At 47.1% G+C, this 25,000-nt stretch overlaps 1 protein-coding gene across 1 annotated transcript in view; it reads left to right on the top strand.

The window, feature by feature from the left end:
- The window catches only part of LOC121714726 (regulator of G-protein signaling 3-like), a 96,688-nt gene that overhangs the window by 56,172 nt on the left and 15,516 nt on the right, over positions 1-25,000 (top strand). Inside the window, exons 13-15 of the mRNA XM_042099744.1 lie at positions 19,797-20,184; positions 23,233-23,281; positions 24,686-24,978. Of these exons, the coding sequence (XP_041955678.1) occupies positions 19,797-20,184; positions 23,233-23,281; positions 24,686-24,978 (730 nt within the window). The remainder of the gene's footprint in view (positions 1-19,796; positions 20,185-23,232; positions 23,282-24,685; positions 24,979-25,000) is intronic.

Genomic DNA, 25,000 nt, shown 5'->3' with positions numbered 1-25,000 from the left:
ACACACACACACACAAAATCACACACGCCATTAGGTAACACCAGCCACACACACACACACACTCACACACACACACTCACACACACACACACGCCATCAGGTAACACCAGCCACACACACACACACTCACACACACATACACTCAGCCACACACACACACACACACACAGCACTAGCACTGAGTAGCCAATCAGAGTTGACATGATGTAGACTAGCACTGAGTATCCAATCAGAGTTGACATGATGTAGACTAGCACTGACTAGCCAATCAGGGTTGATATAATTGATTGAGGTCAATAGAATTGTGATGCTTTTGGAACATGGTAAGATAATGAACTTAATGCATGCTATGCTACGATAGCAGTCCTAATGCATGCTACATAGCAGTCCTAATGTATGCTACAGTAGATATCAGTCCTAATGCATGCTAGAGACAAGCGGTCCTAATGCATGCTAGATATCAGTCCTAATGCATGCTAGATACAAGCGGTCCTAAAGCATGCTAGATATCAGTCCTAATGCATGCTAGATACAAGCAGTCCTAACGCATGCTACTGTAGATATCAGTCCTAATGCATGCTATTCTAGATATCAGTCCTAATGCATGCTAGATAGCGGTCCTAATGCATGCTAGATAGCGGTCATAATGCATGCTAGATAGCAGTCCTAATGCATGCTAGATACAAGCAGTCCTAAGGCATGCTAGATAGCAGTCCTAATGCATGCTAGATACAAGCGGTCCTAATGCATGCTATGCTAGATAGCAGTCCTAATGCATGCTAGATGGCAGTCCTAATGCATGCTACATAGCAGTCCTAATGCATGCTACAGTAGATAGCAGTCCTAATGCCTTTGCATAATGCTGGCTCACTGAGATCATGTAGTCATGAACAAGATGTGTCTCTTTACTGGAAGGGAGTTTCTGTTGATGATGGCATTGGGAATGAAGCGATTTGGCACAATCATTTTCCACTTTGGGAGATTGTGTTCCTTCAAAGCTAGTTAGCTGTTGGCCTGTGGCGGTAGCTGAGTTACTGCTGGAGAACGTTGGGCTGATGGGCGTAATGCACTGTAGGCGCTAGTTAGCTGTTGGGCGTAATGCACTGTAGGCGCTAGTTAGCTGTTGGGTGTAATGCACTGCAGGTGCTAGTTAGCTGTTGGGCGTAATGCACTGTAGGCGCTAGTTAGCTGTTGGGTGTAATGCTGTAGGCGCTTAAGAGGGAGGGCTGCTCCGTTAAGCTTCCATTAATCCTGATCAGCCGTACTGTGATGCATCAGAGGCTGTTTAAAGAGGAAACTCAACCTCAGCAAAGCCATGATGGGGCATAGCTGGTGTAGTGGGCATAGCTGCTGTAGTGTAGTGGGCATAGCTGGTGTAGTGGGCATAGCTGGTGTAGCTGGTGTAGTGGGCATAGCTGGTGTAGCTGGTGTAGTGGGCATAGCTGGTGTAGTGGGCGTAGCTGGTGTAGTGGGCATAGCTGGTGTAGTGGGCATAGCTGGTGTAGTGGGCATAGCTGGCACACACAGCTCTATTGGAGTGGCACTGTGGGTATACTATCAATAGTTCACTCTTGAGCAGCACCCTCTGTTACACAATGGAAGAGTTGTGCAAAGAAAATCACCATGTTCACCTGCGTTCACCAGTGGTCACCAGTATGGTGTTTGAACCATAGACATAATATACAGACGCTGCATCGACCGCTACTCCCTACTAGCGCTGACGAGACGTGGAGCCGCCATCTTGGACCGGTCATCCACTCCACTCAGTGTAATCTGTTTGGCCGGTGCGATGAGCTGTCAGCGCACTTAATTAATCATATCTCACTGAATACCGAACAGATTCTCACACGTTTTTTTTGCTGCAAAGGTCATACATGTAGCTATGATACAGGACACATGATTTAGCGTATTTTAATATTCATAGTGGGTTTAACAGTAATAGAATATTCTGATATATGATATAAAGTGACCTGACGTCCGATATCAAAACTGGGAACATAATCCATGTTTGACAGCATAGACAAAACTAGTTTGATACAAGTTTAATGAGTTAAATATAGTTCACAGTTGACAGAAAAGTTCCATCAACAGCATTATTCACAGAAAGGTTCCATAAACATTTAAGTGAGATCAGTGCCATTCAGACATCTGAGGGGTATTCCAAGTAGGCCTATGTGGTTTAGTGACAAACTTGGGTAAATTGACAGAATAAGAATATAATAATCCAATATAAACACTGGGAACATAACTAATCCATATTTGACAACATAGACAGAAACTGGTTTGATACAAGTTTTAATGAGTTAAATTGACAGAAAAAAATCCATTAACATTTTCAGTTCAGTGCCATCAAAAATAAAGTTTGATGAACAGACATTGGTGTGGCATAAAGGAAATGGAGTAACTGGGTTCAATATCAACAGCATTTGTTAGACAAGTTCCATAAATATTGTAAAGTGCAAGTTTGTAGGTTTGTTTCTGATCCTTAAAAAACAGACATTGGTTTGGCATAGTAAGTGTAACAGTTCATCAATTCAAGACAAAAAGGTGACTTGTCACTTGTACAGTGTCAATGGGTTCATCAACAGCATCTGTTATTTACAGTTCACAGAAAGGTTTCAGCCCCAATGAAGAGATTAAATAAAATTTCTTAGAAACTGCTAAGATCAGCCCCGTTGATTGCAATCAGTAAAGAATCTGTGAGTGTCTTCACGGGTGCATAATTTTGTATGTTCCCACCTTGCTAAAATTGCTTGGGTACACTTTGGCTAAGAAAAAAAGTGCTTCAGACAGCAGGTGGGCAAATAAGATAGCAGTACATAGTGAAACTGGGTAAACTCCATGAAAGAGGACTGAGTCAACCAGACGATGGGAAAATGGGACACAGAGTGGCGAATGCAGGTGATGAAGGTGGAGCTCATAAATCAAATATTCAGTCACAGTGTAGCAGATGCCCTGCAGTACTGCAATGAAGAGCTGCACCTTCCTCAGTTCCAGGGATGTGAGGAGACTGTTCAGTTCATTCATAGTCTCCTTGAGCAAGGCAGTTGTTCTGGGGAGATATAAAATAAACAAATGAATAGGAATTTGAGAGGCATCTTATTCTTGTTAGGGTAAATGACATGTGAATAATACAGTGTTGGGCAAGCTACTTAGACATTGTAGTGAGCTAAACTATCAGTTACTCTGCCATGAATAAAACACTACACAAAACTATTACTACCACCCAGTCAAATGTATTAGTAACATAAACACAGCAGTAGACTCATAGGAATAGGAAGCTACTTTAAATTGTGCCAATTACACATGACAAGAAAAGTGTAGCTTGTGTGGCTAAGCTACTTGATAAATAAAGAAGCTATTGAAAAGTTACTTTATTCAGGAAATAGTGAAGCTACAGTGGGTCCCCGTTAAGTTTGGACGGGTTCCTTCATGAATCACGCACCCCATTTTCTCAGCAGAAATGGCACAAACTGCAGTTGACACAAACAACCACAAGGTGTCACTTGGGTGCCACTACTATTTTTGATGCGACTGACTTACTGCTTCCAACACGATTAGGCTACAAGTAGCAGCTAGCGATTGCCCAATAATAGGCTACAGTATGTGCCACTTGTGTAAAATTCGCCGGCCAAATCTAGTATGATTTATTTCTACAATAGCCTTTTTGTGTCAGTTGTAATCTAAGTCAGTGTTATAGAATATGACTTATCAAGTCTCAGTTCATAGCCGGGTGAACACCGAGTAAACATAGCCTAGCTAGATAGCTGGCTACGATTTTCATACAGTAACATCAAAGATCCTTGCTCCTTCTCAACTCTCTGGTAATTACTTACTTGTGAAAAGTAAATCCCCCGAGCCCTGTTTGGGATGGTCCGCCGATTTGAGCAGGAACATGCTGCACAGGGCTGGCATCTTGTGTCTTATCAGAGCCCGTCTACGGAGAGCCTCCCCACTCTCTATTAATCCCATACAAATCGAACTTGGCTGCAGTTCACCAGAGTTCACCTAGATGGCGATCGCGGGCGAGTCCAAAATACATGGGGTCCTATGAAGCTACATGGCTACATTTAATGTTTTCACCTATTTAACAACTGAAAACCTCAGATTTTATTTTATTTTTCGCAAAATGGAAATGGATTATTAATCAAAAGTGAAATAATCCGGGAGTCATGTCCTTTCGTTTTCTTACAGGTTGGGTAGTTGTTGCCCATAACACGCTAGCATTGATGCTATGCTATGCTATGATCATGCTAATGAATGACGTCATTGACACGTTTGAAAGGCTTTTTAGAACAATTAAGTGACTTAATATAATATAATACTCAACCAAGTGTATTGTCTTTGCCTCCCCTTTCGAATAAAATTATATCCCGAGAAAAGTGGATTTTGAGGGGTACAGCTCCATAGGCCTCCATTCATTCTGGACTCGCCCGCGAGCGCCCCTAGATGCAGTACCACACCGGAAGCGTTCCGAGAGTGAAGGTTCTCCCCTTATTAGACATTCTCTGGTCTTATGCTGCAACGCAACCATAGATATATATACTGACTAGATGTCGCCTTCGGCTTCTCAGCATGCGTCAACACCGCCGCCATCTTGTAGCGGGGATCTGAAGCTCTAAACTAGTTCTCCCGTATTGTCAGTGTTACCTATTTAGCGACGTTTGCCCATCCCCAGCGACAGAAAACCTTTTTAGCGATTAGCGACAAATTTGGGAACTTCTCACAATGATGGCAAACTCGGTTTCGTTGTTGTTGAAACGTAAGAAAATCACTTTTCTCATGGCTTTGTCATTTGTGAATTAAGCTACATCTCGTTTGCCCATAGCATTGGCCCATGATTTAAAAAAGTAACGACTGGCAGATGAAGTAGCAGACCACGTTAAAGCACGGAAGTAAATGTTCTACAGATCTACAGCAACTTCTGGTAAGATTACAACTTACACGAGTAAACGAGACGAGAGGTATGTGGCCTCAACCAGAGCCTGTCTATGGAGAGCCTGTTTACTTTCATTGTATCGAACCTGGTTGCAGTTCACTCATTGTTCCTCTAGGGGTGCCGCTAGCTAGTGCAGAATGAATAGGAGTCTATGGGGCTAGACGGGTAAAATGTATCTTAATTATCGTCAAAAGCTTAGTTTTCTCTAGACTCGACCATAAATACATACCTGTCAGTTGGAACAACATAAAAAAACTAGATAATTGCTTGAGATTTTGACGATTTATGGTGATTTTATTTTCGCTAGATCTTTGCTCAGATTGACGTTAATGCATTATAGAGGAGTGGGCCACCGCGGCAAGATGGCGTCTCGATTGACGCATTCGTTCCAATGAACAGCAGTAGTCAAGGCGACATCTAGTCAGTATATATATCTATGCAACACAACGAGGAGTATGACCGGTCCAAGATGGCGGCCGCATTTCTCGTTTCCAGCAGCCAATGCAGCGTCTATGTATATTATGTCTATGGTTTGAACAGTAACAATAGGGCTTATTCGCAAACACCGTTGCGGCCATATTGTTAATATGACATTCCAGTTCTATAGACTATTCTATGTGACAATCGCCTGTAGCGCGTAGATTTGAGCTGAGCAGAGCACAGTAGCCTACGGCTTCATCTCGTCAATATAAGTAATCTAAAGTAGAACACAAATGTTATGAAGAAATATGGGTAACACTTTATGGTAAAGGTACATGAATTATCATTAATTCATGCATGAATTAATTCATGATTTATGCATTACTTCATTCCTTTATAGCCTATGAATCATCAGGAATTGACATGAATTCATATACTCTCATTCATGATGACCTCATGTATGAACAACACATCAACTAAAGCATTAGGTGTGATGGGTAGGCTATATCATTATGATTTATGATTTCTTAAGCATGATCATCATGATTACATGAATTTTAGGATAATTGCTCATGCATTCACAGGGCTCTACACTAACATTTTTTTTCCAGGAGCACTTGTGCGCCCAAGTTAAAAAATGTAGGAGCACAGACAAAAATTTGGGCGCACAGTCAGTTCTGTACTTAACTTACACATAATCTAACATTATACTGCAGCTAACAGTTAAACATGCCAGTGCACCAATTGCGAATATTAAGAATGACTGACAACATTTAGGCTACAGGAAACAGGATTTTAAAGATCAGTGCCTACTTTATTTTCAGTCTGTTCTATTTTCCTACATTTTGTTAATGTAAAATAATATAATACATTGCCATATTTGCATTTAGCCTGTATATCAAGTATCCTGCCAAATGTAGGCTAATTTATTTATTTGTGAATCCATCTGTAGCTAATCCAAATATGCCCATGGTGACCTATCTGACTGCATACTGCCTAATACTACTACTAAAACAGTCCATTTTCTCTTCCACAAAACGCAACATAGGCTAATCAAGGATATATGTTTTATACTTTCAGTTTTTATTTTAAATATCTGCATTAATGGGGGCAGTAGGCAAACGTTAGGCCTACTTTCGTTTTGCACTTACACACACTCGGTGTAAACAAACAAGCATGCGTGGAAGCCTGGAGTTGTCAGTAGCGTTCTACCTTTGAATAAAATGGGAGTATTACGGGAGGCTACTTTTGTCCCGGTTCGCTACAGCTATATTTTGCATATTGCAGCCAATACGTCAACTGGGCTTAAAAGGCATGTTAGGTTACCTTTCCTTCTCTCGCTGCATTCTCAGAATCTCATCCTGTTCCTCCTATATCCAATGAATTCGGTGGATAGAAGAACTAATTTCTTCAATCTTTGCATCTTGGCTGGCTAGTCTAACTTTCCGCTTTTTCTGCGCACTCTTGGATTTGATAAGCGACTACTAGCGAGTCACAACGCGAAACTGCTAACGTTGATGGGAGGTGTAGTTTTTATGCTGCATTCGCGACGTGATTCTATGGTTTGCACCAGTAATGTTTCTCGATGTTGCGGTGTATTTTGTAGACAAACATTGACATGGTTAGAAGTCATTCGCACCAGTGCGCCTAAATATTTTGTTGCACTCGCACGCCATCATTTTTACTCGCGAGTGAAATGGGCGCACTGTAGAGCCCTGATTCATCATGTCTGTGGCCCCTCAAATAAAGTAGTGAATAATGACATGTGTTTAGAGAACTCCAAAGTTGTGTTCAAATCAGAATTTGAGCAGTGATGACCACATTTTTGGCAGAAAAATAAAGTCATGATCATGGTTAATACATCATAATTCATAATAATGTGCCCACCGTACCTAATAATTTAGTAATGTGTTCATGTATGAGGTCACAAATGACAAACTATGAACTCAGTAAATTCCTGATGATTAATTAGATATTAATGAATGAAGTAATACATAAATAATTAATGTACCCTTACCGTGAAGTGTTACCGAAATGGGTAAAGGCCTGTGTAACTTACTCCGAGACTACCTACATTACCAACCCAATTCGCTTCAATTATGTAAATGTAATGTAAATCAGGTTTTATGGCCAAGTATACTTGGGTATACAAGGAATTTGGTCTCTGCATGTATCCCATCCGTGAATTAGTGAACACACAGGTCACACATTAACCTGGAGCAGTGAGCTGCCTTGCTACAGTGATGCTCGGGGAGCAGTGAGGGGTTAGGTGCCTTGCTCAAGGGCACTTCAGCCGTGGATGTGGGCATGGGAGACTAGTGCTCAACCTTTCCACCACCCACATTTTTCCTACTGGTCGGGGATCGAACCGGCAACCCTTTGGTTTCAAGCCTGAAGACCTAACCAGTAGGCCACAATTTTAAACTTTACATTTCATCACTACACATCTTTCTTGACCCTCAAAAAACATAAGTCTCATTCGTCAAATGCCGTGTGCCTGCTCAGTTATAACATTTTAACAATTACATTTTTCAGGTAATTTTTTCAGGTAATTAACATAGGCATAATACTAGATTAGAATGAATGTACATGGTATAATGACATCCGCCCAATGAAAGTGCCCAAAATCGCCATTTTGGCAACCATTTTGTTTATGCTAATTTGATGGTCATAAACTCAAAATTCAGCTTGGGAACAGGGCTAGTTGGATTCAGCACACCTTAATTATGTTAAAAAGTCCTGTTCCCAACTTTTACTAAAAAATGCCTCTAAAAGCACATATCTCAAAAATATCACCTGTCTATTATATTTGTTCCACCAACGACATCGTCTAACATTGCCATGATCGCAGAGAATAAAGTTGCATATCATTGGACTGCAATTGTATCTTGCGTTTGCCTGTTGCTCACAACATGCAGCCAAGGACTTTGCTAAAGTAGTTTAAAGTGGTTAGCCAGTCATTGTTTTTGTCTGATACAAGAGGACCTATGATGCAACTATATGGTCTGGAGGCAGAAGGGCTAACATATTTCTCTGTAACATTTCCAAAATCCAAGTGAACAAAACACTATACAAATCGGAAGTATCTACTGATATCTTTCTCCGCTGAGTTTGTTCCTACTATTTGCCACTTGCCGTGCCGCTAAGACGAGCTGAGAAGGGCGCATCATGAATATATTAGCCTATAGGCTACTGTAAACGTTGGCTAACATTGCCTACCTAGCAATGCTATCTATGCAAATGCAATATGTCCGTAGGTAATCTACGGTAGGCGACTACATCAGGCTACTGCTGATGTCTCCGCATTGCATAGGGGCTGTCTGCACGGTCTAAAACTTATTTAACTTAAGCCCACAGAGGACAATTTAGTATAGTATTAATACAAATATAATAATGGCGATGGATGTGAGGAGTTGGCTGTAAGTTTAGCCTAGGCTATTTATCCACATTTAGCCACAAGTCTCTCCTGCGCTGACTATTTCTCAGTCTCATCAGAGCCCGTCTACGGAGAGCCTTGCCACTCCTTATTAAGTCCCATTGTACCGAATTTTGGATGCAGTTCCACCAGAGTTCCACTGGGGGCGATCGCCATGAGTGCAGAATGAATGGGAGTCAATGCTAGACGGCTAAAGGCTTTCACCTGATTGTCGTTGACAAATCTCAGATTTGATTGTAGTTTGTATAACTTCAACATGGGTTATAGGTCAAAAGTTGAATGAACGAGTACTTATGTCCTTTTGATTTCTTACAGGTTGGGTCGTTGTTGCACATAACACGCTAGCATTGTGCTAATGAATGTCATTGACACATTTTAAAGGCTTTTTAGAACAATTAAGTGACTTTAAAAAATATAATACTCAACCAAGTGTATTTACTTTGCCTCCCCTTTCGAATACAATACTCAAATTACTTGAAAAAAAAAATTATATCCCAAGAAAAGTGGATTTTGAAGGGTACAGCTCCATAGACCTCCATGCATTCTGCACTCGTGGACGAGCGCCCTCATGTGGAACCACAGCAGGAACTGCAACCAGTTCAGAAACCGGAAGTTTTCAGAGAGTGGCAGTTCTCCCCTTATTAGACATTCTCTGGTCTCATTCTCTTCCCATTTTCTGACAACTGTCAACATTGAGCAACAAAAATAAGGGAGATTTTCCGGGTTACTCACCCAAAATACAGGGAAATTTCAACATTCGTTTTTCTGTTGATATCCCTCTGCTGAGATCAAGAATTCGTAGGCCTACTACGAAACTGCTGCACTAACTAAAGGAGGTGTGAAGCTAGGTGCTAGGTCTAATGAGACAAATAGTGCTCTCTCCCACACTGTTCTGATCACTCTAAGGTCGCCTTCAGGCAAGCAAAACGATGCTTTAAAAACATATTTTCGCTGGAAGGGCAGGGGGTACAGGACAACAGTACAGAAACGGCCAAGTCCGATGGGGCTAATGTTATGAAAGTAATAAAATATGGGATAACTTACGGGAAAATATTAAAACAAGGAAGACAGCTGGAAAGAAGTTGACAGGTATGTTTCTGACACTGGGTGACTCTAGGGCTCTGCTGTTGCTAGAACGGCCTGTAGCCTATTGCACAACATAGGCCTACCATCACGTTAAATTTTGTACAAATAAATAAATAGCCTACAGCGATCATACCGGCGCTGTCGCGCTTGTCAATTGACAGCTGCATTAAATAGACCCACCTACGCATTTTCTATATCAACAAAATGGCAGCCGCGAACGTTATTATCTGATTATTACGTAGATCGAAGATGCCTACAGTAATAGTGTTAACCACAGTAATAACATTGAGTGTGTTTATACAGCAACTTTCTGGCCAGAGCCCAAGGGACTTCCCAGAATGCCTCACTGGAACAAGGAGTAGAAAAAGTAATAACAAATATAGACAACCTACTGTAAAGTGCGAGGAAGCAGAAGAGGGGCAAGCGCGGAGGCGTCCGGGCCAGGCTAGCGGCCAGCCCAACTCGCCCAGCCATACCATCCATTCTCCTGGCAAATGTACGATCACTGGACAACAAAATGGATCACATACGACTGCTGAGATCAACGAACCGGACAGTAAGTAACTGCTGTGTGCTCGTCTTCACTGAGACTTGGTTAAATGACAACATTCCGGACTCTGCTGTACAACTGGAGCAGCTAGCATGCTATCGAGCAGACAGGGCCATTGTAAAGGGAGGTAAATCACGAGGAGGAGGAATCTGTGTTTACATCCGTGACGAATGGTGCCGGGACACTGTAGTAGTATGCAAACACTGCTCACCACTGGCAGAGTTTATGATCATAAAGTGCCGTCCTTTTTACCTGCCAAGGGAAATTACTGCGATTCTGTTAGTCGCAGTATACATCCCGCCTACCAACAACAACAGCGATAAGAACGCGGCTCTCAGTGAACTGTACCAGGCTGTCAGTGAACAACAGACGGCACACCCAGACGGTTTCACCATCTTCACTGGAGATTTTAACCATGCTGATCTTAAAACTGTACTTCCAAAGCTACACCAGCATGTTGATTTTCCAACAAGAGGAGATAACATCCTGGACCTGGTCTACACTACACACAAAGGAGCATACAAAGCCACCCCCCTCCCCCACATTGGACTTTCAGACCACATAACTGTTATGCTAATGCCCGCATACAGACAAAGGGTAAAAGCGAACAAACCGGTTCGTAAGCAGGTAAAAGTGTGGCCTGAGGGAGCCTCCGATGCTCTTCAAGACTGCTTTGACACAACAGACTGGGAAATGTTTAAGCAGGCAGCCACTTACAACAACCGGACAGACATAGAAGAGTATACAGACACTGTAACCTCTTACATCACCAAGTGCATCGATGATGTGACCCACACAAAAGACATCATCACTCGGGCCAACTGGAAGCCATGGCTGACAGGGGATGTCCTCAGGCTGCTGAGGGCCAGAGACAAAGCCTACAGAGCTGGGGATGAAGCTGGCATGAGAACAGCGAGAGCCAACCTGTCCCGTGGCATCAAGGAAGCAAAAAAGGAATACACTCTCAAGATAACCACCCACTTCAAAGACAGCAGGAACGCACAAAGCCTATGGCAGGGCATTCAGGCCCTCACGGACTACAAGCCCGCGCCACAGAGCTGTGAGAGCAACATCCCTCTGCTCAACAACCTGAACCGCTTCTTTGCTCGCTTTGAAGCACAAAACAGCACCTGCCCACAGAAGACCCATCCCCCTCTACATGAGCAGCCCCTGTGCCTCTCTGCCGACAGCGTGAAGAGGACACTTGCTGCTATCAACACCCGTAAGGCAACAGGTCCAGACAACATCCCAGGTCGTGCGCTGAAGGACTGCGCAGGGGAGCTTAAGGATGTCTTCACAGACATCTTTAACACTTCCCTGAAGCAAGCCATCGTCCCATCATGTTTCAAAGCTGCCACCATCATACCTGTGCCGAAGAAAACTGCTCCATCCTGCTTCAATGACTACCGCCCTGTGGCACTGACACCCATCATCATGAAGTGCTTTGAGCGGCTTGTCATGTCACATATCAAAGCCATTCTCCCCCCCACCCTGGACCCCTTCCAGTTTGCATACCGAGCCAAGCGGTCTACAGAGGATGCAATCTGCTCTGCCCTCCACCCAGCCCTCACCCACCTGGAAAAAAGAGACTCATATGTGAGATTGCTGTTTATAGACTTCAGTTCTGCATTCAACACCATAATACCACAACAACTCATCTGCAAACTGGACAAACTGGGACTCAGTACCTACCTCTGCAACTGGCTACTGGACTTCCTCTGTCAGAGGCCCCAAGTAGTACGTGTTGGCAACAATACCTCAAGCAGCATCACACTGAGCACAGGGGCCCCCCAAGGCTGCGTGCTCAGTCCGCTGCTCTTCACCCTGCTGACGCATGACTGCACTGCAACCTACAGCAACAATCACATAGTGAAATTTGCTGACGACACAACTCTGGTGGGTCTCATCACCAAGGGCGACGAGACCCAATACAGGTTGGAGGTCGACCATCTGACCACGTGGTGCAGGGACAACAACCTCCTGCTGAACGTCAGCAAGACCAAAGAGATTGTTGTTGACTTCCGGAGAGGTCACACCCAACACCTGCCACTGACCATCGACGGTGCTGTGGTGGAGAGAGCGAGCAGCACCAAATTCCTGGGGGTGCACATCAGCGAAGACCTCTCCTGGACCACCAACACTGCATCACTGGCGAAGAGAGCTCAGCGCCGCCTGTACTTCCTGCGGAAACTCAGGCGAGCAAGTGCTCCACCAGCCATCATGACCACATTCTACCGAGGCACCATTGAGAGCATCCTCTCCAGCTGTATCGCTGTGTGGGGCGGAAGCTGCACTGAATACAACAGGAAAGCCCTGCAGCGCATAGTGAACACAGCTGGAAGGATTATTGGTGCTTCACTCCCCTCCCTGAAGGACATTTACACCACCCACCTCACCCGCAAGGCGACCAAAATTGTGAGTGATGCAAGTCACCCCGCTCACAATCTGTTCGATCTACTGCCCTCTGGGAAGAGGTACAGAAGCCTGCGCTCCCGCACTACCAGACTCACCAACAGCTTCATACACCAAGCTGTAAGGATGCTGAACTCTCTCCCTCCTCTCCCCCCTCCACCCTCAGCTACATAACATCCTGGACATTGGACCCACAATGGCCGCGTGCACTACTCCACTTGCACACTTGCACACTTGTACACTTTACAACTTGTTGTTGTCCTGAAAACACAACACATCTGCTGCTCTTACATAACTTGCACCACTATGTCACTTTCTTTCTTACTTAGGTCAAACAGAACTACCCAAGCCTTTTATTGGCCTGACTTTGCACTAGTATTTTATTGACTGTCTATGCACAATTTAAACCAAATTTTGCTGCTCTTATTTTTTTTCATTATTATATGTGCCCTCTTATTTACTTACTTTTTTGTTTACTTGAATGTTATGTTTGTCTGTGGACTTAAATTGGTAAAATATGTCTTGTCTTCACCGTGGGATGAAGAGAAACGTAATTTCGATCTCTTTGTATGTCTGGAACATGTGAAGAAATTGACAATAAAGCTGACTTTGACTTTGACTTTTTGACTTTGAAGTGGAAAACAGGACATTTAAAAGCTCTCTCTCTCTCCTCCCTCTCTCTCTCTCTCTACCTACACCTGTAAAGTGGAAAACAGGACATTTAAAAGCTCTCTCTCTCTCCTCTCTCTCTCTCTACCTACACCTGTAAAGTGGAAAACAAGACATTTAAAAGCTCTCTCTCTTTCCTCTCTCTCTCTCTCTCTCTCTCTCTCTCTCTCTACCTACACCTGTAAAGTGGAAAACAGGACATTTAAAAGCTCTCTCTCCTCTCTCTCTCTCTCCTCTCTCTCTACCTACACCTGTAAAGTGGAAAACAGGACATTTAAAAGCTCTCTATCTCTCTCTCTCCTCTCTCTCTCTCTATACCTACACCTGTAAAGTGGAAAACAGGACATTTAAAAGCTCTCTCTATCTCTCTCTCTCTCTCTCTCCTCTCTCTCTCTCTACCTACACCTGTAAAGTGGAAAACAGGACATTTAAAAGCTCTTTCTGTCATGAGCCCTCTCACTCCACCGGGTTACCACCTTAATTGGTTTCCATTATCTTCCACTCTGCTCCCCACTCTCTCTACTCAGCCTAACTAGCTCCACCTGTCCCTGCTCTGCTCTGCTCTAATTACTCTGCCAGCTGCGCTGCATTACCCACTAACCTCTCCCAGTATTTAAAGCCCTGTCTTTCAGCTCTCCTTTGTCAGATCGTCTGCAAAGCTCACACCCGGAACCTGTTTGCTCGCGCTTCTGGCTCACTCTTGTTTTGTGACCCCGGACCTGCCTGAATCTTGGATACTCTTCTGCCCCAGAAAACCAGACCTGCTTTCTGCCTTGCTACTACGAATTTGGATTTCCCTTGAACTGTACTTCTGCCTTGTTTCATCCGCCCTGTTGTGTCTGTGTTCCCCCCCCAGGACTTTTCCCTTAAGTTTAATAAACTTTCTGGTGTGACGCAATTGTGGTCCTCTGGTCGTCTGTCTGAACCGTGACAGTACGATCTGACCATCATGGACTCAGCGCACACTTCCCCCGACATGGAAACCGACGAACCTGAGCAACCCACCGCCATGCAACGCCTGGAACACACTGAGAGAGGGCTAGCCCGCATGAGCGGCGACATCACCTCCCTGCTTCAGGTCGGCCACCAACAGCATCAGCAGTTCCAGCAGCACCAGCAGCAACTCGCCATGATCATCCAACTCCTCCCCAACCTTACCCCAGCCACTCCGCCCACCGGCCCAGTTCCAGGCAGTCTGCCCACCAGCCCTGCCCCTGAGTTACCTGCCCCGGTCATTGCAGCCGCTGCTCCGGAACCCAAGATTGGAGACCCCGAGCGGTTCAACGGCGATTCAACCCAGGTCCGGCCATTCCTGACTAGCTGCCGACTTCAGTTCTCCTTGCAGCCAAGGACCTTCGCCACGGAAGGGGCTAAAGTTGGGTATGCCATCACTCACCTGACGGGCCGAGCTCGACTCTGGGGAACAGCAGAGTTCGAACGTCAAACCCCCGCATGTGCAACCTTCAACCTGTTTGCTGAGGAGATGCTGAAGGTGTTTGACCTGGATTCACCAACCGCAGAGGCGTCTCGTGAACTGTTCAGTATTCGACAAGGCAGACGTACAGTCGCAGACCATTCCATCGACTTCCGAACCCTGGCAAGACGAAGTTCTTGGAACACACCATCGTTGGTGGACGCGTTCTTCCATAGCTTGGCCGACTATATCAAGGACGAGTTGGTCTCCCATGAACTGCCTTCCACTCTTGATGAAGCCATCGCACTGACTGTCCGGATCGACAGAAGGATACAAACCCGTCGTCGTGAGAGGGGGCGCCAAGGTCCACCAACTACCGGCATTCGGAGAGATCCGACGGGGCTCCTGTCATCTACTGCCACTCACCCAAGTCAGCTTGACCAGTCTGAGCCCATGGAGATTGGGCGAGCCTCTCTCACTCCTGCAGAGCGCCAGCGCCGCTTCACCTCAAACCTCTGCCTCTATTGTGGAGGTGATGGACATCGTGTGGTAACCTGCCCTTTTAAAAGCCGAAGCTCACCGGGCATAGGGGGAGTCCGGTTGAGCTCAATGACCATCCAGTCCTCCGACCGCAAACCCCTGCTGCAAGTTCACCTCCGCCTCTCTGACTCAACTCACACCCTGGCTGCTCTGGTGGATTCTGGCGCCGAAGCCAACATAATGGACATCAAACTGGCACGCCAACTGGGACTGGAGAACCACCGTTTGACACCTCCTATTCCTGCCCGGGCACTGGACGGACACTTACTCGGATCGGTCACTCATGTCACAGCCCCGGTCTCGATGGGTCTGTCCGGAAACCATCAAGAAACTATCCAGTTTCACCTGCTCCCCTCTCCAGGCCAACCCCTCATCCTGGGTTACCCATGGCTCCGCCGGCACAACCCTCAGCTCGACTGGGTGACCGGGGTGATCAGGGAGTGGGGGGAGGACTGCCACCGAACCTGCCTGCTTGCTGCCGCACTACCCCCTCGGCCAGTACCCACTAACTCCGCTCCTGACCTCTCCAATGTCCCAGAATGCTACCATGGTCTCAGAGAAGTGTTTAACAAAGCAAGAGCCACATCTCTGCCCCCTCACCGACCGTACGACTGTGCCATCGACCTCCTCCCTGGAACAGCCCCTCCAAAGGGCCGTCTTTATTCGTTGTCTGCTCCTGAAAGAAAGTCCATGGAGGACTACATCAACGACTCTCTGTCCGCAGGATTAATCCGTCCATCTTCATCTCCTGCTGGTGCTGGCTTCTTCTTTGTGGGGAAGAAGGACGGATCTCTTCGCCCCTGCATCGACTACAGGGGACTCAACGACATCACAGTGAAAAACCGTTACCCTCTGCCTCTGCTCACCTCTGCCTTTGAGTTGCTCCAGGGAGCCACTGTTTTTACCAAGTTGGATCTCAGAAACGCTTACCACCTAGTGCGGATCCGGGAGGGAGATGAATGGAAAACCGCATTCAATACACCAACAGGCCACTACGAGTATCTGGTTATGCCTTTTGGCCTCACCAATGCTCCTGCTGTGTTCCAGGCTCTAGTGAATGATGTGCTGCGGGACATGTTAAACAAGTTTGTCTTCGTTTACCTGGATGACATCTTAATCTACTCCAGAAACCTGTCTGAACACACCCGCCATGTCCAGCAAGTCCTTCATCGTCTCCTGGAGAATTCCCTCTACGCCAAGGCAGAGAAATGTGAGTTTCACGTCAAGACAGTGGCCTTCCTGGGGTACATAGTGGCAGAGGGAAGTATCCAAATGGATCCTGCCAAAATATCAGCAGTCACTTCATGGCCAGTTCCGGAGAACAGAAAGAAGCTGCAACAGTTTCTGGGGTTTGCTAACTTCTATAGAAAGTTTATCCGGAACTACAGTACCATTGCTGCCCCTCTCACTGCTCTAACCAGCACCAAGCAACCCTTCACCTGGACCCCAGCAGCCGACAAAGCCTTCAGTACCCTCAAGGTAAGGTTCACCTCCGCTCCCATCCTCCAGATGCCTGATGTGGACCGGCAATTCATTGTGGAGGTGGACGCCTCGGATGTGGGAGTTGGTGCTGTGATTTCTCAGTGGGCTGCGGAGGATAGGAAGCTACATCCCTGTGCCTTTTTCTCACGTCGGTTGTCCCCCTCTGAGTGCAATTACGACATAGGGAACCGAGAGCTGCTGGCTGTGAAGCTTGCCTTGGAGGAGTGGCGTCACTGGCTGGAGGGGTCCACCATTCCATTTCTCGTTTGGACCGATCATAAGAACTTGGAGTACATCCGCACGGCCAAACGGTTGAACTCCAGGCAGTCCCGCTGGGCCCTGTTCTTCACCAGGTTTAATTTCACTCTGTCATACCGGCCTGGATCACGCAACACCAAGCCAGACGCCCTCTCCCGTCAATTCCAGAAGGATGACACCCCCTCCAAGGATCCTGTGTCGATTCTGCCAAGTCCCTGCATCGTAGCAGCTCTGACCTGGGCTGTTGAGGAACAGGTGCTGGAAGCTCTCCGTAACCAGCCAGGTCCCAGCGCTTGCCCAGCTGACCGCCTGTTTGTCCCCGAAAACCTGAGGTCCCAGGTCATTCAGTGGGGACATGACTCCCGCCTAGCTTGTCACCCTGGCTCCACCCGCACTTACAACCTGCTCGCCCAGAGGTTCTGGTGGCCCTCTCTGAGAAGGGATGTACGGGAATTCGTCCAAGCCTGCCCCATCTGCAACCAACACAAGTCGTCCTGCCAGCCCCCAGCCGGATTGCTGCAGCCCCTGCCTGTGCCCAGACGTCCCTGGTCTCACATCGCCCTTGACTTTGTCACGGGGCTGCCCCCTTCAAGTGGCATGACCGTCATTCTGACCATAGTTGACCGATTCAGCAAGATGGCACACTTCGTTCCCCTCCCCAAGCTCCCAACCGCCAAGGAGACCGCCCAGGTGGTCCTGGAACACGTCTTCCGGATCCACGGACTGCCAAGGGATGTAGTTTCTGACCGTGGCCCACAATTCTCCTCCGCCTTTTGGAAGGAGTTCTGTCACCTGCTGGGAGCCACAGTCAGTCTGACTTCCGGATTCCATCCCCAATCCAATGGGCAGTCAGAGCGGGCAAATCAGGAGCTCGAGAAGGCACTGCGATGCATGACCTCACGCAACCCCCACTCCTGGTCGCAGCAATTGACATGGGTGGAGTACGCACACAATTCTCTGACCTGCTCTGCCATCGGTATGTCCCCCTTCCAATGTGTTTATGGATACCAGCCTCCTCTATTTGCCAGCCAGGAAGGGGAGGTTACTTGCCCATCTGCACTTGCTTTTGCCCGTCGATGTCGCCGCACCTGGTCACAGGCCCGAGCCACACTCCTCAGATCCGTTGCCAGCTACACTACCGGGGCCAACCGTCGGAGAATTCCTGCTCCCACCTACCATGTTGGTCAAAGGGTGTGGTTGTCATCGAAGAACCTGCCACTCAGGGTGGAGTCGCAAAAGCTGGCACCTCGGTTCCTTGGCCCATTCCCTATTGTAAGAGTGATTAGCCCAACTGCTGTCCGGCTCCAACTGCCTAATTCCATGAGGGTGCACCCCACTTTCCATGTGTCTAAGATTAAGCCCATTCATGAGAGTCCGCTGGTCCCTGCTGCGCCTTCTCCTCCTCCTCCACGGCTCGTCGATGGTGGTCTGGTTTACACCGTCCGCCGCCTGCTTCGGTCCAGACGGAGGGGTAGGGGTCTCCAGTACCTCATTGACTGGGAGGGCTATGGACCTGAGGAAAGGACCTGGGTCCCGGCTAGTCGGATTGTGGATCGGACTCTCATCACCGCCTTCCACCAACGGCATCCTGATCAACCTGCAATCCGTAGGGGCCGCCCCAGAGGGGTCCCTGACCGTCCTGCCCGCTCGGCTTCCTGTCCTGTGCCTGACCCTGTCTCGGGACCTGTCCCATCTCCCGACCACGACCCTCCGGCTTCCTCCGAGGATGAGGACGTTCACTCGGACCGTTCGGAGGAGTTCTAGCCCTCCTCCGGCTCCCCTCCTCCCGCCCGGCGTGGTGTTGCTCTTGGGACTTCTGGGGCCGTCCCTTGGGGGGGGGGTTCTGTCATGAGCCCTCTCACTCCACCGGGTTACCACCTTAATTGGTTTCCATTATCTTCCACTCTGCTCCCCACTCTCTCTACTCAGCCTAACTAGCTCCACCTGTCCCTGCTCTGCTCTGCTCTAATTACTCTGCCAGCTGCGCTGCATTACCCACTAACCTCTCCCAGTATTTAAAGCCCTGTCTTTCAGCTCTCCTTTGTCAGATCGTCTGCAAAGCTCACACCCGGAACCTGTTTGCTCGCGCTTCTGGCTCACTCTTGTTTTGTGACCCCCGGACCTGCCTGAATCTTGGATACTCTTCTGCCCCAGAAAACCAGACCTGCTTTCTGCCTTGCTACTACGAATTTGGATTTCCCTTGAACTGTACTTCTGCCTTGTTTCATCCGCCCTGTTGTGTCTGTGTTCCCCCCCCAGGACTTTTCCCTTAAGTTTAATAAACTTTCTGGTGTGACGCAATTGTGGTCCTCTGGTCGTCTGTCTGAACCGTGACACTTTCTATCTCTCTCTCCTCTCTCTCTCTCTCTCTACCTACACCTGTAAAGTGGAAAACAGGACATTTAAAAGCTCTCTATCTCTCTCTCTCTCTCTCTCTCTCTCTCTCCTCTCTCTCTCTCTCTACCTACACCTGTAAAGGGGAAAACAGGACATTTAAAAGCTCTCTCTCTCTCTCTCTCTCCTCTCTCTCTCTACCTACACCTGTAAAGGGGAAAACAGGACATTTAAAAGCTCTCTCTCTCCTCTGCAGGAGTTGTCGTAGTGAGATCACTATGGTGGTGTGGCGCACAGGGCCCGTTATGAAGCCCTACTTCGAGGGTCTCATCCACCAGCCCTCCTACAAGACCTCCACCTATGACACGCTCTCGCCCATGGCCAAGAAAGTGGACAAGACGCCCCCTCTGCTGTCCAACCCCCTTGGCCAGAGGAACAGCCGCAAGAAGAAGTCCGGGGTCACAGAGGGGTCGGCGGGCATGGAGGGGTCAGGGGGGTTCCTGGACGGAGCCTGGCCCTGGAGGGACAAGAGGGTGGAGGACAACGACTACAAGACCCGAACGACAACGCTGAAGGGAACGCGTGTGACCTCATCAAACGGGGACAACTACATCATCCTCTCACCCGTCAACCCGGGCAACCAGGTAGGCCTGACTAACGTCTGAGCAACCAGGTAGGCCTGACTGATTAACTCCTTTAAACTCTAACCCCAGAGAGGTGAGACCCGTGATAAGGGCAGCTCCACGGCGAACGATGCTTGGCCTGAATCACTTGACTTTTAGAATAAACAAGAATAAAAGAATAGAATAAGATATCACAAAACAAAAGCATCATATTAAACAAAAGAATCATATAAAAACAAAGGAATCATATTGGGTATACTGGATAAACCCATAAAAGTCAAAGAATACAAGACCACCATTAAGGAACACTGTGTCCACCATCCCCTTTGGTTCCACCATTAGAACACTGTGTCCACCATCCCCTTTGGTTCCACCATTAGAACACTGTCCACCATCCCCTTTGGTTCCACCATTAGAACACTGTGTCCACCATCTCCTTTGGTTCCTGATACATCATGTAACTCACCCGGTAGCTCCTTCTCGGCTTCAGCTAATGTTCCATGCAAATCCTCTTTAGAACCTGGGAGGGTTCTTTTCCAGGCCCTTTCTGCTCTTAAGACTTCCAGTGTTTCTTCAGCTACAGAGGCTTTAATCAAGCCTTTTCACATTCCTAGTGGAACCTTTAAAAAGTTCTATACTAGAGCAGGGCCAAAAGGCTCTTCTCTGAGAGAACAAGCCGCTTCCTTTTGAGCCTACAGCTGGGCTTAAGTGCAGGGTGCTACTAGCTGGGGGTGTAGAGCTCAAAGTGTGTGTGTGTGTCTGTGTGTGTGGGTCTGTGTTTGTGTGTGTGTGTGTGTGTGTGTGTGTGTGTGTGTGTGTGTGTGCGCGTCTGTGTGTGTGCGTGTGTGTGAGAAGGAAAATTCCGTTATTTAGCACTTTAAGGCCCTTTTCTGGTTTGTTTTGGACGAACTAGAGTGGTGGACACCGAAATTTTGACGATTGGTCCTGTCTCGACCTTTCTGACTCGTTTTGAATCGCCTTTGACTACTCAGAGTGGTTGCAAACAGGCATACTGTATTAGGCTACTCAAACATGTCCTAAAACAACCCTTAACATTCGTTTTCGAAACTGTGCAACTCACCGAGTGGTTAGTGGTGTTCGTTGATCTTCCAAAACAAGTAGCGTAGCGAAATACAGTTTCTGTCGTGTTTTATTTGGTATTTTGTAAAATCCCATTGATTTCTGTTGGAATACTCATTGCACGTTGATATTACTGCGCCACCGTCTATGCTTCAGGTTCAAATATTGAGCGGACGTTTATACGCGGTTGTGAGGTGTCTGAATAAATAGTTCCACAAAAGGCCTAGCAAATAAGACGGCTGGATATCATACATTGCGCCGATATATTTGCTTTTAATAATCATCGAACACCACTAACCACTCGGTGAGTTGCACAGTTTCGAAAACTAACGTTAAGGGTTGTTTTAGGACATGTTTGAGTAGCCTAATACAGTATGCCTGTTTGCAACCACTCTGAGGTAGTCAAAGGCGATTCAAAACGAGTCAGAAAGGTCGAGACAGGACCAATCGTCAAAATTTCGGTGTCCACCACTCTAGTTCATCCAAAACAAACCAGAAAAGGGACTCAAAGTGCTAAAAAACGGAATTTTCCTTTAATGCCCTGCTAGTGTGTGTGTGTGTGTGTGTGTGTGTGTGTGTGTGTGTGTGTACTGTATGTGCTGGTGACCTTCATGCATACTCAGCTGGGGCAGGTAGACAGGCCCTCGGTTCCCATGTAGGAGGAGTTGTGTGTTCCTCCTTCCCTCAGGAGGTGTGTGTGTGTGTGTGTGTGTGTGTTCCCATGTAGGAGGAGTTGTGTGTTCCTCCTTCCCTCAGGAGGTGTGTGTGTGTGTGTGTGTGTGTGTGTGTGTTCCCATGTAGGAGGAGTTGTGTGTTCCTCCTTCCCTCAGGAGGTGTGTGTGTGTGTGTGTGTGTGTGTGTGTGTTCCCATGTAGGAGGAGTGGTGTGTTCCTCCTTCCCTCAGGAGGTGTGTGTGTGTGTGTGTGTGTGTGTGTGTGTGTGTGTGTGTGTTCCCATGTAGGAGGAGTTGTGTGTTCCTCCTTCCCTCAGGAGGTGTGTGTGTGTTCCCATGTAGGAGGAGTGGTGTGTTCCTCCTTCCCTCAGGAGGTGTGTGTGTGTGTGTGTGTGTGTTCCCATGTAGGAGGAGTTGTGTGTTCCTCCTTCCCTCAGGAGGTGTGTGTGTGTGTGTGTGTGTGTGTTCCCATGTAGGAGGAGTGGTGTGTTCCTCCTTCCCTCAGGGGGGAAGTCATATGATGTCAGCCAGCTTCAGTCTTCCCCCTCGTGCCTATAAATTCATACAGAGACTGGGTGGGGTGGGGTGGGGTGACCTGGGGGTGGGGTGGGGGGTTGGGTGGGGGGTGGGGTGACCTGGGGGTGGGGTGGGGGGTTGGGTGACCTGGGGGTGGGGTGACCTGGGGGTGGGGTGGGGTGGGGGGTGACCTGGGGGTGGGGTGGCCTGGGGGTGGGGTGGGGTTGTTATTGTTGTCAGTGTGAATGTATGGATATGAATGAGAACTGACAGTTATTTTAATGTATGGATCTCAAAAGAGCCTCAAGGCTGTAGAATAAATAGATCAATATGTATAGAGATTTGTTGCACGTGTATATTTAATCAAATGCATGACATGGTATTCCTTACGACTCATTCCATGTGTTTTCAGCTTCGTCCAGTGTTGGCTTAATTCACTGGAGTGTCGTCCAGTGTTGGCTTAATTCACTGGAGTGTCGTCCAGTGTTGGCTTAATTCACTGGAGTGTCGTCCAGTTTTGGCTTAATTCACTGGAGTGTCGTCCAGTGTTGGCTTAATTCACTGGAGTGTCGTCCAGTGTTGGCTTAATTCACTGGAGTGTCGTCCAGTGTTGGCTTAATTCACTGGAGTGTCGTCCAGTTTTGGCTTAATTTACTGCTATTATAGAATGTGTAGAATGTTTTCCAGATAATTATAGAGACTGGGTCGAGTCTGTGTCTGTGTCTGTCTGTGCCTGTGTCTGTGTGTGTGTGTGTGTGTGTGTGGTCTCATACTGTAAATGTCATCTGTTTTTCCTGCAGATATTGCAGCCGGTGTATTCTGACAACAATGGCACTATCGGAACGTTGGGTAAGTCCGTCTATATGGTCATCCGCCACACATCCTTTCTAATCAAGGCCATCAGCTACACATCCACCCTAACCAAGGCCATCAGCCACACATCCACCCTAACCAAGGCCATCAGCCACACATCCACCCTAACCAAGGCCATCAGCCACACATCCACTGCCAATTTTGCCAACAATTAATTCCTATTGATTACTGTGAACTCCCTGTTCACACAAAGCCTCTTGTCTGATCATATTTGGATCATGTTAGAAAATCATCTGCAACTTTGATGCTGTTTGCATAAACTTCATTAACAGCATCATGTGTTTCCTGCATGCCATGTGGAATGGGCAGTGGTGGGTCAAGCTGCCCTGTGTGGTGTGGTGGGACGGGGTGGGATGTTTGCGCTGTCGTTTCCATGTTCCATATTATTTCCATGACCTCTTGGCCACAATGGAATCTGTCTTGTCTGCACAAACGCAAGTCATAGGGCTGAAAATAAGGAATTGAATTACCAAAACATTTTTTGCTTTGATGCCATAATGCTTTCAAAAGGACATGTAGTTTTATTCTTCATTAAACAACTAACCAAGTGCAGCAAAGGACAAATGCCTAAACTGATTTCACTGTTTTCAGACAGGATATTTGAACATCTGATTGACGGACAATCTGAAAATCGAATTGACTAATGCAGAATATGCCAGAATATAGCAGCAATAACATGTTTGTCTGATCCAGAATATAGCAGCAATAACATGTTTGTCTGATGCAGAATATAGCACAGTATATAACATGTGTTTGTCTGATGCAGAATATAGCACAGTATATAACATGTGTTTGTCTGATGCAGAATATAGCACAGTATATAACATGTGTTTGTCTGATGCAGAATATAGCACAGTATACAATATGCAGTAGCAGCAATAACGTGTTTGTCTGATGCTACTTCGCAGAGCCCAATCTACAGCTCCACTCTCCACCAAAAGGCAGATCTTTTACATAACGAGATATATCTATTTTATGTTTACTTCAAATAAAAAACAACACAACTGCAATTTTATTGATATAACCTGAAACGCACAACTAAAATCATGACGTATAAAAGAAATGGTGACATATTCAAAATGCAGATGTCTTATTTTGGAACTGGTCTCTTCGTATAGATATTGGTGTGCACAACATGTGGGTCCAGGTCATGTAGTGGATGTTGATTGATCGTGTGTGTGTGTGTGTGTGTGTGTGTGTGTTTGTTGGGCCCAGGACATGTAGTGGATGTTTGTGTGTGTGTGTGTGTGTTGGGTCCAGGACATGTAGTGGATGTTGATTTGTTGGTGTGTGTTGGGTCCAGGTCATGTAGTGGATGTTAATTGGTTGTTTGTGTGTGTGTGTGTGTGTGTGTGTGTGTGTGTGTGTGTGTGTGTGCAGGGCGTATCTACCAGACGCACCCCAGTCGTGGGATGGCACAGAGTGGCCCGTTCATGCCGGACGCTGCGGGCACCCTCTCCAGAGGCAATGTCCGGCGCTCCATGACCAGCAAGACCGTCCTGCCCTCCGTCCTGCCCTCAACTGCCCCGCCGCCCTTGACCTCGTCCTCATACCGGCACAGCTTCGCCAACTACCAGAACTGCACCATCGTCCAGTCGCACCTGCCGCACTCCACCTACGGAACATACGTGGCCATGACCCCCAAGATCCTCATCTTCCCCGTCTTCGTGCAGGTCAGCACCTCTGAGTCCTCTC

The sequence above is a fragment of the Alosa sapidissima genome, chromosome 8 (assembly GCF_018492685.1).
Source record: "Alosa sapidissima isolate fAloSap1 chromosome 8, fAloSap1.pri, whole genome shotgun sequence".
NCBI lineage: Eukaryota > Metazoa > Chordata > Actinopteri > Clupeiformes > Clupeidae > Alosa > Alosa sapidissima.
The sequence above is the reverse complement of the archived record's forward strand: the minus strand, read 5'-3'. Positions and strand labels throughout refer to the sequence as shown.